The following is a 12,457-nucleotide window of genomic DNA, read 5'->3' on the forward strand; positions in this document are numbered from 1 at the left end:
ACCCCCAAAAAAAGGGCAATCTGTAATTACAGAAACTTAAGAGAACAAACGGCAATTCAAATTATAGGACCGTTAATCGCACACAATATATTAATGAAACAGAGATTATAATAAGTAGTTAAGCAAAATATACGCGGTGAAAAGGGTATTTCAGTCTTTTCATAAATACAAAAATTAAAGCTCAAGAAAGAAACATTGTTCATGACCCACCACCACAAACTCCATCACCCGACCCCCACCCCCTCACACACACTCCCCATGACTCCCACGACCTTTTGAACTCCTCCATTTTCAATACACTTGAAACCACAGCTCAATTTCATCAACATTAAGAATAACAAGTAGAAGAAGAAGAAAGAGAAGGTGAATTCTGGAAGTTTCTGGAAAGGTAATGCGAAAATGGCTACGGCTTACAGAAACGGCACAGTTCCTAAAGGAGCTTTAAAGGTAGATAGGCCTCTTTCTATGAATTCAACTTCCAAATCTTCTTCTTTCAAATCCAAAAACTCCGGTCCTGCTCCGGCATCCGGTATCCGCCGTAAAAGCACTGGCTCCGTTGCTAACTCTGCTGCTTCCACTAAGGATGCTACCTCCGGTGAGTCAACTCCAAATTCGTCCTCATTTCCTTTATAACTTCACTTAATTTCCTACAACGGTATAATTTTGATCTATTTTCAAATGTTTTTGCTGATAATGTAAGAAAACTAAGCGCTTGATTTAATGAGTTCTCATTTCTTAAGGAATTTACTTAATTCTCGAGAAAATTGCTACAAATACGTCCTCATTTCCTTAATAACTTTACTTAATTTCCTATTTTTTTTATTTTTAAATTTAATGTAAGAGAACTAAGCGGTTGATTTGTTAGTTGTAGTAGTTGAAAGAGCTCTCATTTTCTCAAGGAATTTAATTAGTTGCCTAAAAAATGATCGCTTTACTTTTTTTTTCTGGCGGATAATGTGAGAAAAATGATCATGTGATTGTGTTGTGATGGTTCTTATTTAAGTTAATTAGACACAGCTGTTTGATTAGTCAGCCTTTGTGATGAGTATATGCAATGGAAACATTTAGTCTTTGAGGAATTAAACTAATTTGGAAAACTAAGTGCTTGATTTGTTAGGTGTGATAGTTATTTTAGTTAGGTAGACGAAGCTGTTATATTTATGATGAGTCTAAGCTATGGAAACATGTGAATGCAAAGGTAAAGTAGTACATTAATTTCCTTAAGGGTTTTAGTTAATTTTGAAAAGAAAAATTGCTCTTGTGTCATTGTTCTTTTGTTGTTGTAATAGTAATGAATTTTTTCTCCACATAGTAGTTATGATTTAAGTTACTTAAAATAAGCAGTCTGATTTAATTCTAGCACTTATGATGAGGTCTAAGCAATCACAACATGTGATCCCAAAGCTAAAGTAGGTTTAATAGAGTTGGTAACTGGACTAGTTGTTGGAAACTGAATTTTTTGTTTGAAGAACTTGGAATCTTGGTAATAGATATTGGTTATATTCTGCATTGGCCAATTACCTGTTCAGGATTGTAATGCATAGAAAGGACACCAATAGTGTAGCTAATGAACAAATGAAGTGTTCTTGTTAATTTATAATTTTCTGCACTAAAGCTTTTTAAGATTGAGTTTTCTTATAGCATCGAAGTGTCAGTTCTCATTCACACGTGAATCCTACTTCTTGTAAAATGTAAATCAATCAACTACACCTCAATCCCAAATAAATTAGGGTATGAATCCTCCATATCCCAATTTAATTCAAGTAATATTTAGAGGATGTATCATTGTAAAACTATTTCTAATTCTGCTGGCAACCTAGTGGAACCTTCCTCGTTTATATTACAAAACTCGCCGGGGTTAATAATACTTTTGGAATAATGCGTTCAAATTCTTTTCTTGGGTGCTTTTGTTGAATTGAAGTTGAAAGAAGAAATCTGTAGTGCATTATATGTTTCCAAAAGTCCTATGAATATTTGATTAATCATGCAAGGGCTCATTTTGCTGCTTTGTAACAGTTTCAGGACGTGTTAGAGTTGCAGTAAGACTGCGGCCTCGAAATGCGGAGGAGATGGTGGCTGATGCTGATTTTGCTGATTGTGTGGAATTGCAGCCTGAGGTATTCCAAGTACATCTCTACCTTTCTTGTCAAGGCAATATGAATACTGTTGGTTTTAAATCATTTCTTTTGTCGTTTCCAGCTTAAAAGGCTTAAACTTCGAAGGAACAACTGGGATTCAGACACCTATGAATTCGACGAAGTGCTTACGGAATTTTCTTCACAAAAGCGTGTATATGAAGTAGTGGCCAAGCCTGTCGTTGAGGTCGCCTGCCAAAACCTAGCAATTCTGCTTTTTAATACATGAATTATGAATGAAATGTTCATCTTCTGCACATGCTTTTATCTAACACATTTAAAGAAAGAGGAAATTTGCTATTGACTAGGAAGCGTCTGACTAATATACCGGGAAAGTTTACTTCAGAGCCATAAATATAGTTTCACTTCGATGCAGATTACAAGAGTTTCAAATGTTCTTTTTGAATTACCTAAATTAGCAACGAATTACCTAATTTCGGCACTTTTCAATTTTCCCAAGTGACTTGCTTAGTGGCACCTTTGCTAAACATTCCTGAAAATACGCCATACATTTAAAATACTTAAGTTCAAAGCACCTATATGCCAAATACGGTAAACACTCTCTCTCTGAGTAGCTTTCTTGTAGAATTTGTAAGATATTTTTATCTGGCCAATAACGAAGGTCATCTCAGTACAAATATTTTAATTAATAGCTTCTTTTCTTCTTGAAAAGCAAGCATAAGATCCACAGTAGCGAAACCAGGACTTTTACTAAGGGGATTTAAAATATACAGAAAAAAATACATGCAGAAGCCAATAGGATTCGACAGCTCCTACATATACATAAATAATAATTTTGACCTTGTGTATACCGTGTAATTTTTCAGCAAAGGGGATTCGGGTGAACTGCCTTCCGCTCTCATAGCTCCATCTTTGAATATCCATAACCACCTTGTAACTTTTAAAGTGTCTATTGGATTCAATAATATTAGTTTTGTAAGTTGTAATCAATTCCTTGCTCCTTAATATTGTAATTTGGATTCAGAAGTATCAAAATGTACATGGTTGAGATTACTAGCTTGTGATATCTCTTGTTTAAACTTCTTTTGTCCCTTGTATTCTCATACTTAAGATGTTTCTACGAACAATAAATAAGTTCCTTAGATTGAAATCCGCTGCCTGCAACCTAAAGTTTAGTTGATTTGCCTTATGCCACTATTGCATGCCTAGAGTCGGTTAATTTTGTAATTTTACATGGTTATCTAATTGCTTCTGTGTGTGTAATAAGGTGCCAATTTGTCTTACTCTTGTCTAGTTTCGTGCGGATGTATTCTTTCTTTATCTCTTTAAGCCCTGCAGAGTGTTCTGGATGGTTATAATGGAACAATCATGGCATACGGGCAGACGGGGACAGGAAAAACTTACACTCTTGGACGACTTGGAGAAGAGGACACTGCTGATCGAGGGATAATGGTTCGTGCAATGGAGGATATTCTTGCAGAAATAACCCCAGCAAATGATTCTGTTTCTGTCTCTTTTTTTCAGGTTGTTTTCTCCTTCTACGGAAATGAGAGTTCCTTTTGTTGAGAACTTTTTATTTACTTGTATTATCATACCTGATAATAGCTGTGTCAAGTTTCATTTGCATCTTTGGTTGTTTCATGCTTGTTTCTGACTTTAAGTTGTATAAGTGTGGTTGGTTACCTGTCAATGCAGCTTTATATGGAGAGTATTCAGGATCTCCTAGACCCAGTGAACGACAACATATCAATTGTTGAAGATCACAAAACTGGTGATGTTTCTGTACCTGGGGCTACTGCGGTGGATATCAGAGATCAGAAGAGTTTCCTTGAACTCCTTCGCCTGGGCGAAACTCATCGTTTTGCTGCTAACACTAAATTAAACACAGAGTCTTCAAGAAGCCATGCTATACTGATGGTTAGAAGATTCTATCTCTTGTGGGTTATGCAGTTTTTTTATTCTTTTTTATGTTGTGCACAGTGGCTTGACCATTGTTCTTGAGCCTTTTCCCAATATGCCAATGGACAGGGAGACATCAACAAAGTTCAATGTCACAGAAACTTTTGTTTTCTATCACAGGTACATGTCGAAAGGTCTGTCAAGGGAAGAGATTCTGCTATTTCATCTGAAAATGGGAGTACTTCTCACACAGCTAAAGCATTCAAGCCACCTGTTGTGAGGAAAAGCAAACTAGTTGTTGTGGATCTTGCTGGTTCTGAGCGCATAGACAAATCAGGTGTGCTATCAAAATTGCTGGGCAAATGTATCTTCTGTAACTTTTATTATGTATTCACAACTGGAGCATTTTATTTGTGCTTACAGAAAACTTTGGTTTTGTTCAAGGATTATGATAGCTAATAGTTTTACACAAATATTCATACTCATGTTTGAATGACAGTTAAAACAATTCTGTTACTTGAGGCAATGCTAAATATTACCTAGGAGTTAAGTGAGTGATTGCTTTGGAGAGACTTCAATATGTGTTTTCCTTCCCAATCCTTTTGCACTCTAGTCACTTAACTTGAATAGGCATATGAGTCTGTTCACCCTTTAACCCTCTTTTGCGGCGTTCGGTGGGTTTCAACTAGGAAGATTTTCTTTGTTTCTCTAAATAAAAGCCGAACTGATCTTTTGACATTTATGATGCAAGAATGTGGCTACACTTTGGAACTGATTACTGCAGGCAAAACTGTGACCTATTTTTTCGGTTTGCCAGGCTTGTCGGGGTGGGGTTATCTAAGACACCATGTAGAAGTTCCTAAAGTTTCTTTGGAGCAATGAGTTGAGATCTAAAACAGGATAAAGCTAAGAAGCATTGGTTCTTTGTTTTGTTTTGCATTTGACAGGAAGTGAAGCACATACACTGGAGGAAGCTAAGTCCATTAATCTCTCCTTGAGTGCATTGGGAAAATGCATCAATGCGTTGGCAGAGAATAGCGCTCATGTTCCAGTTCGTGACTCAAAGCTCACAAGGTTGCTTCGAGATTCATTTGGAGGTAAGGTACTTAATAAATCGATTTTGAAGCTTATTCAGGAATAGCAAACACAACTTAACATGGTCCAAATTTTAACCTCTGCACTTGAAAGCCAGGAAAACTTATAAAGCATATTCAGTTATGAGAGCCATGCACTTCTTTGATTGTAGTTCTTGGAGGCTCAATTCCTGTACCTCAAGGTCTCTAGTGAAATTAAGTTTACAATGATCTAAATCCCAAGTTATACTTGAGCTTATTTTAAGCACTTTTGATACTGATATTCTTGCATTTCATTAAACTATCTTTAGCTGCGTGTAGAATTTTTGGTGTAATTCCACAATACCTTATTTTAACGCAGTAACCAACAACCAAATGCACAAAGAAAGAAACAGACACAGAGAAATGTAGGGCTCACGTCCAGTGGCGAAGCCAGAAATTTCATTTAGGGTGTTCAAACTTGAAATAAGTAAAAAAATTCTAGATAAAGGGTGTTCAATATATGTTATATACCATTAAAATCTAATATTTTACCTATATATACAGTGTAATTTTTCGACGAAGGGTGACCACCCTTAGCTCTATGTACCTTCGCCACTACTCACGTCTTAGAATGGATTTGGGGGACAAATTCTAAGCTCTCCTAACTAGCTGAGTCTAAAAACTGGGACGAAGAATAATTCATGTCCCAGAAGAATAATACATTTTTCCTTAACTTAACTAAGAGAACCTGTTACAAAGGCGACGGAACTTTCGATGCATTAGTTCTTAAAAAAAAAGAAAAAGAAAAATCCTCACTATTTCAAGTCCAAGCTACATGGCTGCATCCTAAAATGCAGAGTCACTAAGATAATATGCATCATTTTTCAGAGGTATAGAAAAACACTTTGCAAAGTCCTTCAACAAGTTTTAGATTAAATTATTTAAAAGACCTCCTTATCCCAAATGCTGTCATATACAATATTAATTCATTCTTGGGTTACAAGAAGGCTCTCAATGTAAACTAAGACATTTGATTAGGGCATGACCACAAATTTAAGACTTATGCCGAGGATATCGTATTATAAATCTCCAACTGTTCCATATTGCGGACATTATGATTTCTTTTATGACTTGGTTAACTCAATTTAAGTTCATAGTGCAAAGAAAGTGCATTAATTACTGAAGGATTTCATATCCTTTTAGACCAGGAGGTTTTACATAGTTTCTGCCAGATACTACAATGTAGTGCTGGGTTGGCTTACATTTTGATCCAGTAAATCTTCTTGGGCCAAAAGATTGATATCCTACATAATTTGCTTTCATTTGGAGTGTAGTTCCTTCTCTGGAGCTAGACTGCTTAACCTTGCACTGTCCGTGAAACTTATGAAAGTAGTCTGCTGGGTGATGTCATCTGTTCAGTACTGTTTCACCTTTGATGCATAATCTCATTAGCCTTTCATTTTGTTTTGGTATCCTACTTAATCACTTTTTATAAATCATCACCATGAGATGATAATTACTTTAAAAAAAGAACATTGTCATTGGACATTGAGAAAGGGCATCACATTGTTGAATACTCACAGGTACAGCAAGAACTTCATTGGTTATCACGATCGGTCCATCTCCACGGCATCGAGGAGAGACGGCAAGCACCATAATGTTTGGACAGAGGGTAATCCTAACCTCTATTTTGTTTTCCCATGGGAATGCTTGTTGTATGATATACAATTTTAGTCTTTTGAGATCCTTCCAGCAGTGTGGGTTGGCTTATGCTAACTCAGTTGTAATCTATTCTCTGGGTTTCTATTTGAGTTATCATGCGGTTGTAGAACTTGTATGCATGGGTGTAAGAGAATACTAGTAAACTTCTCTTCTTCCCTTTTTCTGCTTTTCACTAGCTAGGACTTGGAGTAAATTATTTGTACTTCTACAGGCAATGAAGGTGGAGAATATGTTGAAAATTAAGGAAGAGTTTGACTACAAAAGTTTGTCCAGAAGGCTTGAAATACAGCTAGACAAACAAATTGCAGAACATGAAAGGCAGCAGAAAGGATTTCAGGATGAGATTGAGAGGATTGCCCAAGAGGCTCAGATTCGAATCACTGAGGCTGAAAAAGGTTATGCAGAGGCATTGGAGGTACCACATGCTTCGTGAAATACGTGATAATATCTGAATCCTATATAACATGCCTTTTCATGTTTAGTTCATTTTCACTTATATTATGTTATGCATCATCTATTGTTTCACTCCCTAATTTTTCATGATCATCTTTCTGTTTGAATTATGTAGTTTTGCATCACCAGATTATGTGCCATGACCAGGATTTTCACTGTCATTGTCTTTCTCCTCTTTCTGTTCCCTTTTTTCCATCATCTGCAGAGGGAGAGGTTGCAGTACCAGAAAGATTATGTGGATGCAATAAGCAAGCTAGAGGAGCAATGGGCAGAAAATAAACAAAAGCATGAAAATGAAAAGGCCAAGGTGAGTTCAGAAGAATGCTAGTGCTATTAGGAGAAGAATGAAGTTGAAGTCCACTTTCTATTCTGAAAGATTGGTACTATTGTTTTTCCGAGGGTCCCATTGAAATTGTCCTCAAGCATGGGTTGTTATAATTTGTGATCTCATAAGCCTCTTCCTTGCAGTTCATGTATGTAATAGACATGCTTGTCTTCTCTTTGAACTTTTACATATACCTAAGCAGCTGTCTGTGATTGTACATGCTCCTCCGAACCTTTGGAATAGTCCTGCAACTATGCTGAATATGTAACTGTGAAATAGCTTTCCTATCATATTTCAATTTCTGGTTCTACGATGAATGTAACTTTGCTTTTTGCTGTTTATCTCCCTCATTTGTCAGTCCTCAATGCTCTCTGCTTCTATGGAAGTTGTTGAGCTTAAGAAGAAGTTTGAAAATGAAACTCTTTTACGGAAAGCTGCAGAAGAGGAAATTGACAATCTTAAAAATCAAGTAGCACAATGGAAAAGGTCAGAGGTAATGATTTCTCTGAAAAGTCTTTGGATCATATATATATATATATATAAATATTAAGTTGGTGAATTGCTGCTGCTGATGTTTGTGATGTGGTAGGCCGCTGGAAATTCTGAGATTTTAAAGCTGCGCAAAATGCTAGAAGATGAAGCATGTCAGAAAGCAAAGCTGGAAGAAGAAATTGCAGTCCTACAAAGTCAGCTATTGCAATTAAGTTTTGAAGCTGATGAGGTAAAACAGTATCTATCTTTAAATTTGTTGAATTAGTATTCTTGGTGAAATCACTGGATTTATACACCCTTGCCATGTTTGACCACCAGGAAAAAAAAAGTTCAAAATAAGCAGCTTTTGTAGGACATGAATCTTTTTTCTTTTAAAGATTCATCATAACTAGATTATCATTACGCTGATCATCAATCTCTTTCTCACACCCCTGTATCTTTGGGTTTATGTGCACATTAACCTCACCTTGTAAACCAATAACATCCTTAAAGTTATGTGTTAAAGTGAAACCGGTAGTTTTTCCTTCCAAACTAGCGAGTTCAGCACACTTAAAACATGAGTGTGGATCTAGTTCTGAGCCTTTTTGCCCCCAAAGTGCTACACCCCAATATGACCTAGCGTATGATGTGTGCAGATTTCAAAACTTGCCATTAGTTGTGGGCATCATTTGACACTTGGTTGAAGAGAAATTACAAAATTGAAATAATTAACAGTTCCTGTATAATCTCTTTATAGATGTGGACTGTCGTGCCGTGTAAACCAATTCACATTATTGTGCCCTTGGTCTGTGAGAAGTGCTTGAGGGCTTTATACTTTTCTTTTTCCGGTTTGCCTCTTCTCCACTAATGTATTAAGAACTTTTAAACCTTTTTTCTTTTTTTTTGGGTGTGTGTGGGGGTGGGGGGTGAACTGAGCAAATGGCCTGTCCCTGTGATCAGGGTGCTGTATACATCTTGCACGTGAGTTGTTTCTGTTGAAGATTAGAAACTGAAATTCATGTTGTAGCTTACAGAAGCATGCGTCTTTTGAAAAGCAAGCTTTTCAGGTACCTGTAAACCTGCAGATATTTGTTACATGTGTGGGTATATGCACTGCCGAAAATTTTCACGTCATATATAAACATGATTGCTGATTAAATGAGCATATTTGTCAGTTGAGATTAACTTACTCAAGTTAAAAACTATTTCTTTTAATTAGACAAGGAGAAATCTTGATAGAGGAGGGACTGTAAAGCTGCCAGGCACTCTAGATTCTCCAATTCCTCCATTTATGCATCAACACCTAGGAGATTCAGGAGATGGAGAGAAGGCCTCGATGGCAAAACTCTTTGAACAAGGTGGGAGATGGACTTTATCCTAGGAGTTGATTTCATTTTTAACTCTTCTACTCCCTAATACAGTTTTTTTTTTTCTTTCACCAGTGGGTCTCTCAAAGATATTGTCATTGCTTGAATCAGAAGATGCTGATGTGCAGATTCATGCAGTAAAAGTTGTGGCAAACCTGGCAGCTGAAGGTATTGTTTTGCTATTTCCTTTTCAGTGTTATATCTTTAATTCCTGTCTCTTGCTGCTCGCAATCTGTAGTTTGTTGGGCGTTAGATGCTATCTGCTTGATTGAGATGTGTATACCTTATCAAATGTAGCTATACCTCATGATTGTAGGTGGGATTTGGCTACAAGTCTTATGAATGATAGCTTGTCAACTTTGTTACATGAATCTAGTAATAGATATGCAAGTATGTCATTTACCAGATAAACATTTGAAGCTGATTTGCATTATCTAAAATATAGTACTCCCTTTTTCCGAAACTCTATCTTATGTTTCTTAGCTTTCTCTAATTCTATATACCATACTGCTCAAACCCCAATTATTTATTTATTTAACACTTCACGGTTCATAGTGGAGGCATTAGTCCTTATTTCTTGCTGTAAAGCTCCTCCAAGCAAAAAGTTGAAGGACAAGGTGGAAGTCAGTCAATGCAATTCACTTAATTAAAAATATGTCAGATAATCCAATTCACTTAAAAATGTTGGTAAACCCAATCCATTAAGACCATCATAGACCTTATAAAGTGTAGAACACTACTACCAAAAACCTAATGGAGGAATACTAAAACAAAAACCAAAAAACAAGCAGAAATTATGTTAAATGAAACAGTTGAAAATTTGAGAAATGACAAAAAGGTAGTATCAAGTCCATAAATGGTGGTGACTTTTTCCTATTCGATCTATTTCAGAGGCAAACCAGGAGAAAATTGTAAAAGCTGGTGGTCTAAATTCTCTATTAACTCTTCTTAGAAGCTCCAATGATGAGACAATTCACAGAGTTGCCGCTGGCGCAATTGCAAATCTTGCTATGAACGGTAAGCTTTTCATCACTCACAGACTAGTGAATATTGTAAGTTCATTGCTTTTCTTTTCATACTGAAGTTACTCTCTACTAAGTGACATCATTTTTTCAAATGGTACAGAGACAAATCAGGAGCTTATCATGTCTCATGGAGGCATCAGTTTGTTGTCAGTCACAGCAGCCAAAGCCGAAGATCCTCAAACCCTTCGCATGGTTGCTGGGGCCATTGCTAATCTCTGTGGAAATGGTATTATTTGTTGCCTTAAGCTGAATATTTTAAGCTAAAATTTCTTTTTATTTCAAGCAATTGAGCAAGATGACATAAGATCAATGGATATGGTAATATTCTTCTTCCTGATATCAACATCAAACTGTTTCATTTGATGTGGAGCTGTAATAGTAAGAGCATTATGTTCTCCCTCATAGTGGTGAAATTTCACCATTTTAAATTTGTTTATATGATACCTAACAGAACTGTCCCTCTCTCTCCCTATCCCTTCCCCCTACCCCTTCCCCCTCAACCAAAAAGAAAAAAAAGAAAGAGCTTACCAGTAAAACAAGAAAAAAAGGATGAACCAATGAGAAAAAGGGAAACATATATTGTTCCATGAGAAATTCCTTACACGATATCCTTAATCAAGTAACCCTGCATTTGAACTTAGTCACGGTGATTGGATCCTGCTGTTGCTCACATCTAATGTATCTTTTAACCTTTCACAGAAAAGTTACAAGCAAAGCTACGAGGTGAAGGTGGAGTTAAGGCGTTACTAGGAATGGTCAGATGCCGGCATCCTGATGTTCTGGCTCAAGTTGCTCGTGGAATTGCTAATTTTGCAAAATGTGAATCAAGAGCATACACTCAAGGTTAGTGGTATACTAGCTTGCAGCTTGCGTTTTCTCTGCTCGTCTGCCTCTCCTCCCTCGCTTCCTGCACCCCCGGCCAAACTCGGAATATATGTCACTGTACTGTTAGCAATATTATAATCAGTATCATAGTTTTGCACTAGTCTCCACTTATACCCTGTTGGGTGGTGTATTGCATGTTCTGGTGAAAAGAGAAGTCTCACTACTATAGTTTCGCGGTATTGCCAATGATCTTACCATGACAGGAAGCAAGACTGGGAAGTCTCTCCTTATTGAAGACGGAACCCTTCCATGGATTGTACAGAACGCTAATAATGAGGCCTCACCAATAAGGCGTCATATTGAGCTGGCACTCTGCCATTTGGCTCAACATGGTAAATAGCAGTTCTGATTTGACTTTTTCCATTTTGCTTGAAACTGTGGATAGTCATGAATGCTTAAACTGTTAATTACAGAAGTAAATGCAAAGGATATGATCAAGGCTGGTGCCTTGTGGGAACTCGTTCGTATATCCAGAGATTGTTCACGAGATGATATAAGGACTCTTGCATATCGCACGCTAACTTCCAGCCCAAGTTTCCAGGCGGAACTCAAACGACAGAGGATAGATTATGGTTGAACATTTCACGTGTTATCAAGACAAGATGGTTTCGAATATGGAGATAGTTATTAACATAGGTAGCTGATTCTTTTCACAGAAACGACTGTTTTATCTTCAAGAGGTGACATTTGTTTTCAATCCTATTAAACTCTCGTTGAGATTCAGGGAGGGTTACAAGTTTGCAACTAACAGAAACTAGTTATCTTGTAAATTTACGTGAATTAGTAGGTAGGTCTCACTGGAGTAAGACCGCTATAAATGTAAAGCTTTGATTTGTTTATTCATATATCAAATGAAGCGTGTAAGATGTCATTTGACGTTGCATTCTGGAAAATAAGGTACGTTATTGGTTTTAGATACGAATTCTCTGACAGTATGTGCCACATGTTCTATGAGTCCTGGAATATTTATGTTCCGAGGCCTTAAAACCTCCCTTTTGTCTCACCTCGATTTGCGTGCGCAGTCCGGGCGTGTATCCGGAAAGCCATTGTGTGAAAATCTGTGAAAAATGATGAATTTTGCTTTTAAAATGAATTTAGGTTGACTTCGGTCAACATTTTGGTTAAACGGATCCGGACCCGTGATTTGACGGTCCCAGAG

At 36.9% G+C, this 12,457-nt stretch overlaps 1 protein-coding gene across 1 annotated transcript; it reads left to right on the forward strand.

Annotated features, from left to right (window-relative positions):
- Positions 1-244: 244 nt before the first annotated feature.
- Positions 245-12,212, forward strand: LOC104215655 (kinesin-like protein KIN-UB). The gene is made up of 19 exons (XM_009765499.2): positions 245-595; positions 2,017-2,117; positions 2,200-2,322; positions 3,435-3,620; positions 3,792-4,013; positions 4,176-4,332; positions 4,943-5,092; positions 6,634-6,722; positions 6,984-7,187; positions 7,431-7,532; positions 7,909-8,043; positions 8,140-8,271; positions 9,241-9,379; positions 9,464-9,556; positions 10,280-10,405; positions 10,514-10,639; positions 11,113-11,256; positions 11,502-11,630; positions 11,712-12,212. The coding sequence occupies exons 1-19, from the start codon at positions 400-402 to the stop codon at positions 11,873-11,875; spliced, it is 2,718 nt and encodes a 905-aa protein (XP_009763801.1). The 5' UTR covers positions 245-399; the 3' UTR covers positions 11,876-12,212.
- The last annotated feature ends 245 nt before the right edge of the window (positions 12,213-12,457 follow it).

Source organism: Nicotiana sylvestris, chromosome 8 (assembly GCF_000393655.2).
Source record: "Nicotiana sylvestris chromosome 8, ASM39365v2, whole genome shotgun sequence".
Lineage (NCBI taxonomy): Eukaryota > Viridiplantae > Streptophyta > Magnoliopsida > Solanales > Solanaceae > Nicotiana > Nicotiana sylvestris.

What these genes read in the sequence shown, in the direction of transcription:
- LOC104215655 (XM_009765499.2), top strand. Translation starts at nt 400, where the DNA reads ATGGCTACGGCTTACAGAAACGGCACAGTTCCTAAAGGAGCTTTAAAG. An exon ending in GGCAAACCTGGCAGCTGAAG is followed by an intron (nt 9,557 to 10,279) that starts GTATTGTTTTGC and finishes GATCTATTTCAG; the next exon opens with AGGCAAACCAGGAGAAAATT. An exon ending in CTGCCATTTGGCTCAACATG is followed by an intron (nt 11,631 to 11,711) that starts GTAAATAGCAGT and finishes TGTTAATTACAG; the next exon opens with AAGTAAATGCAAAGGATATG.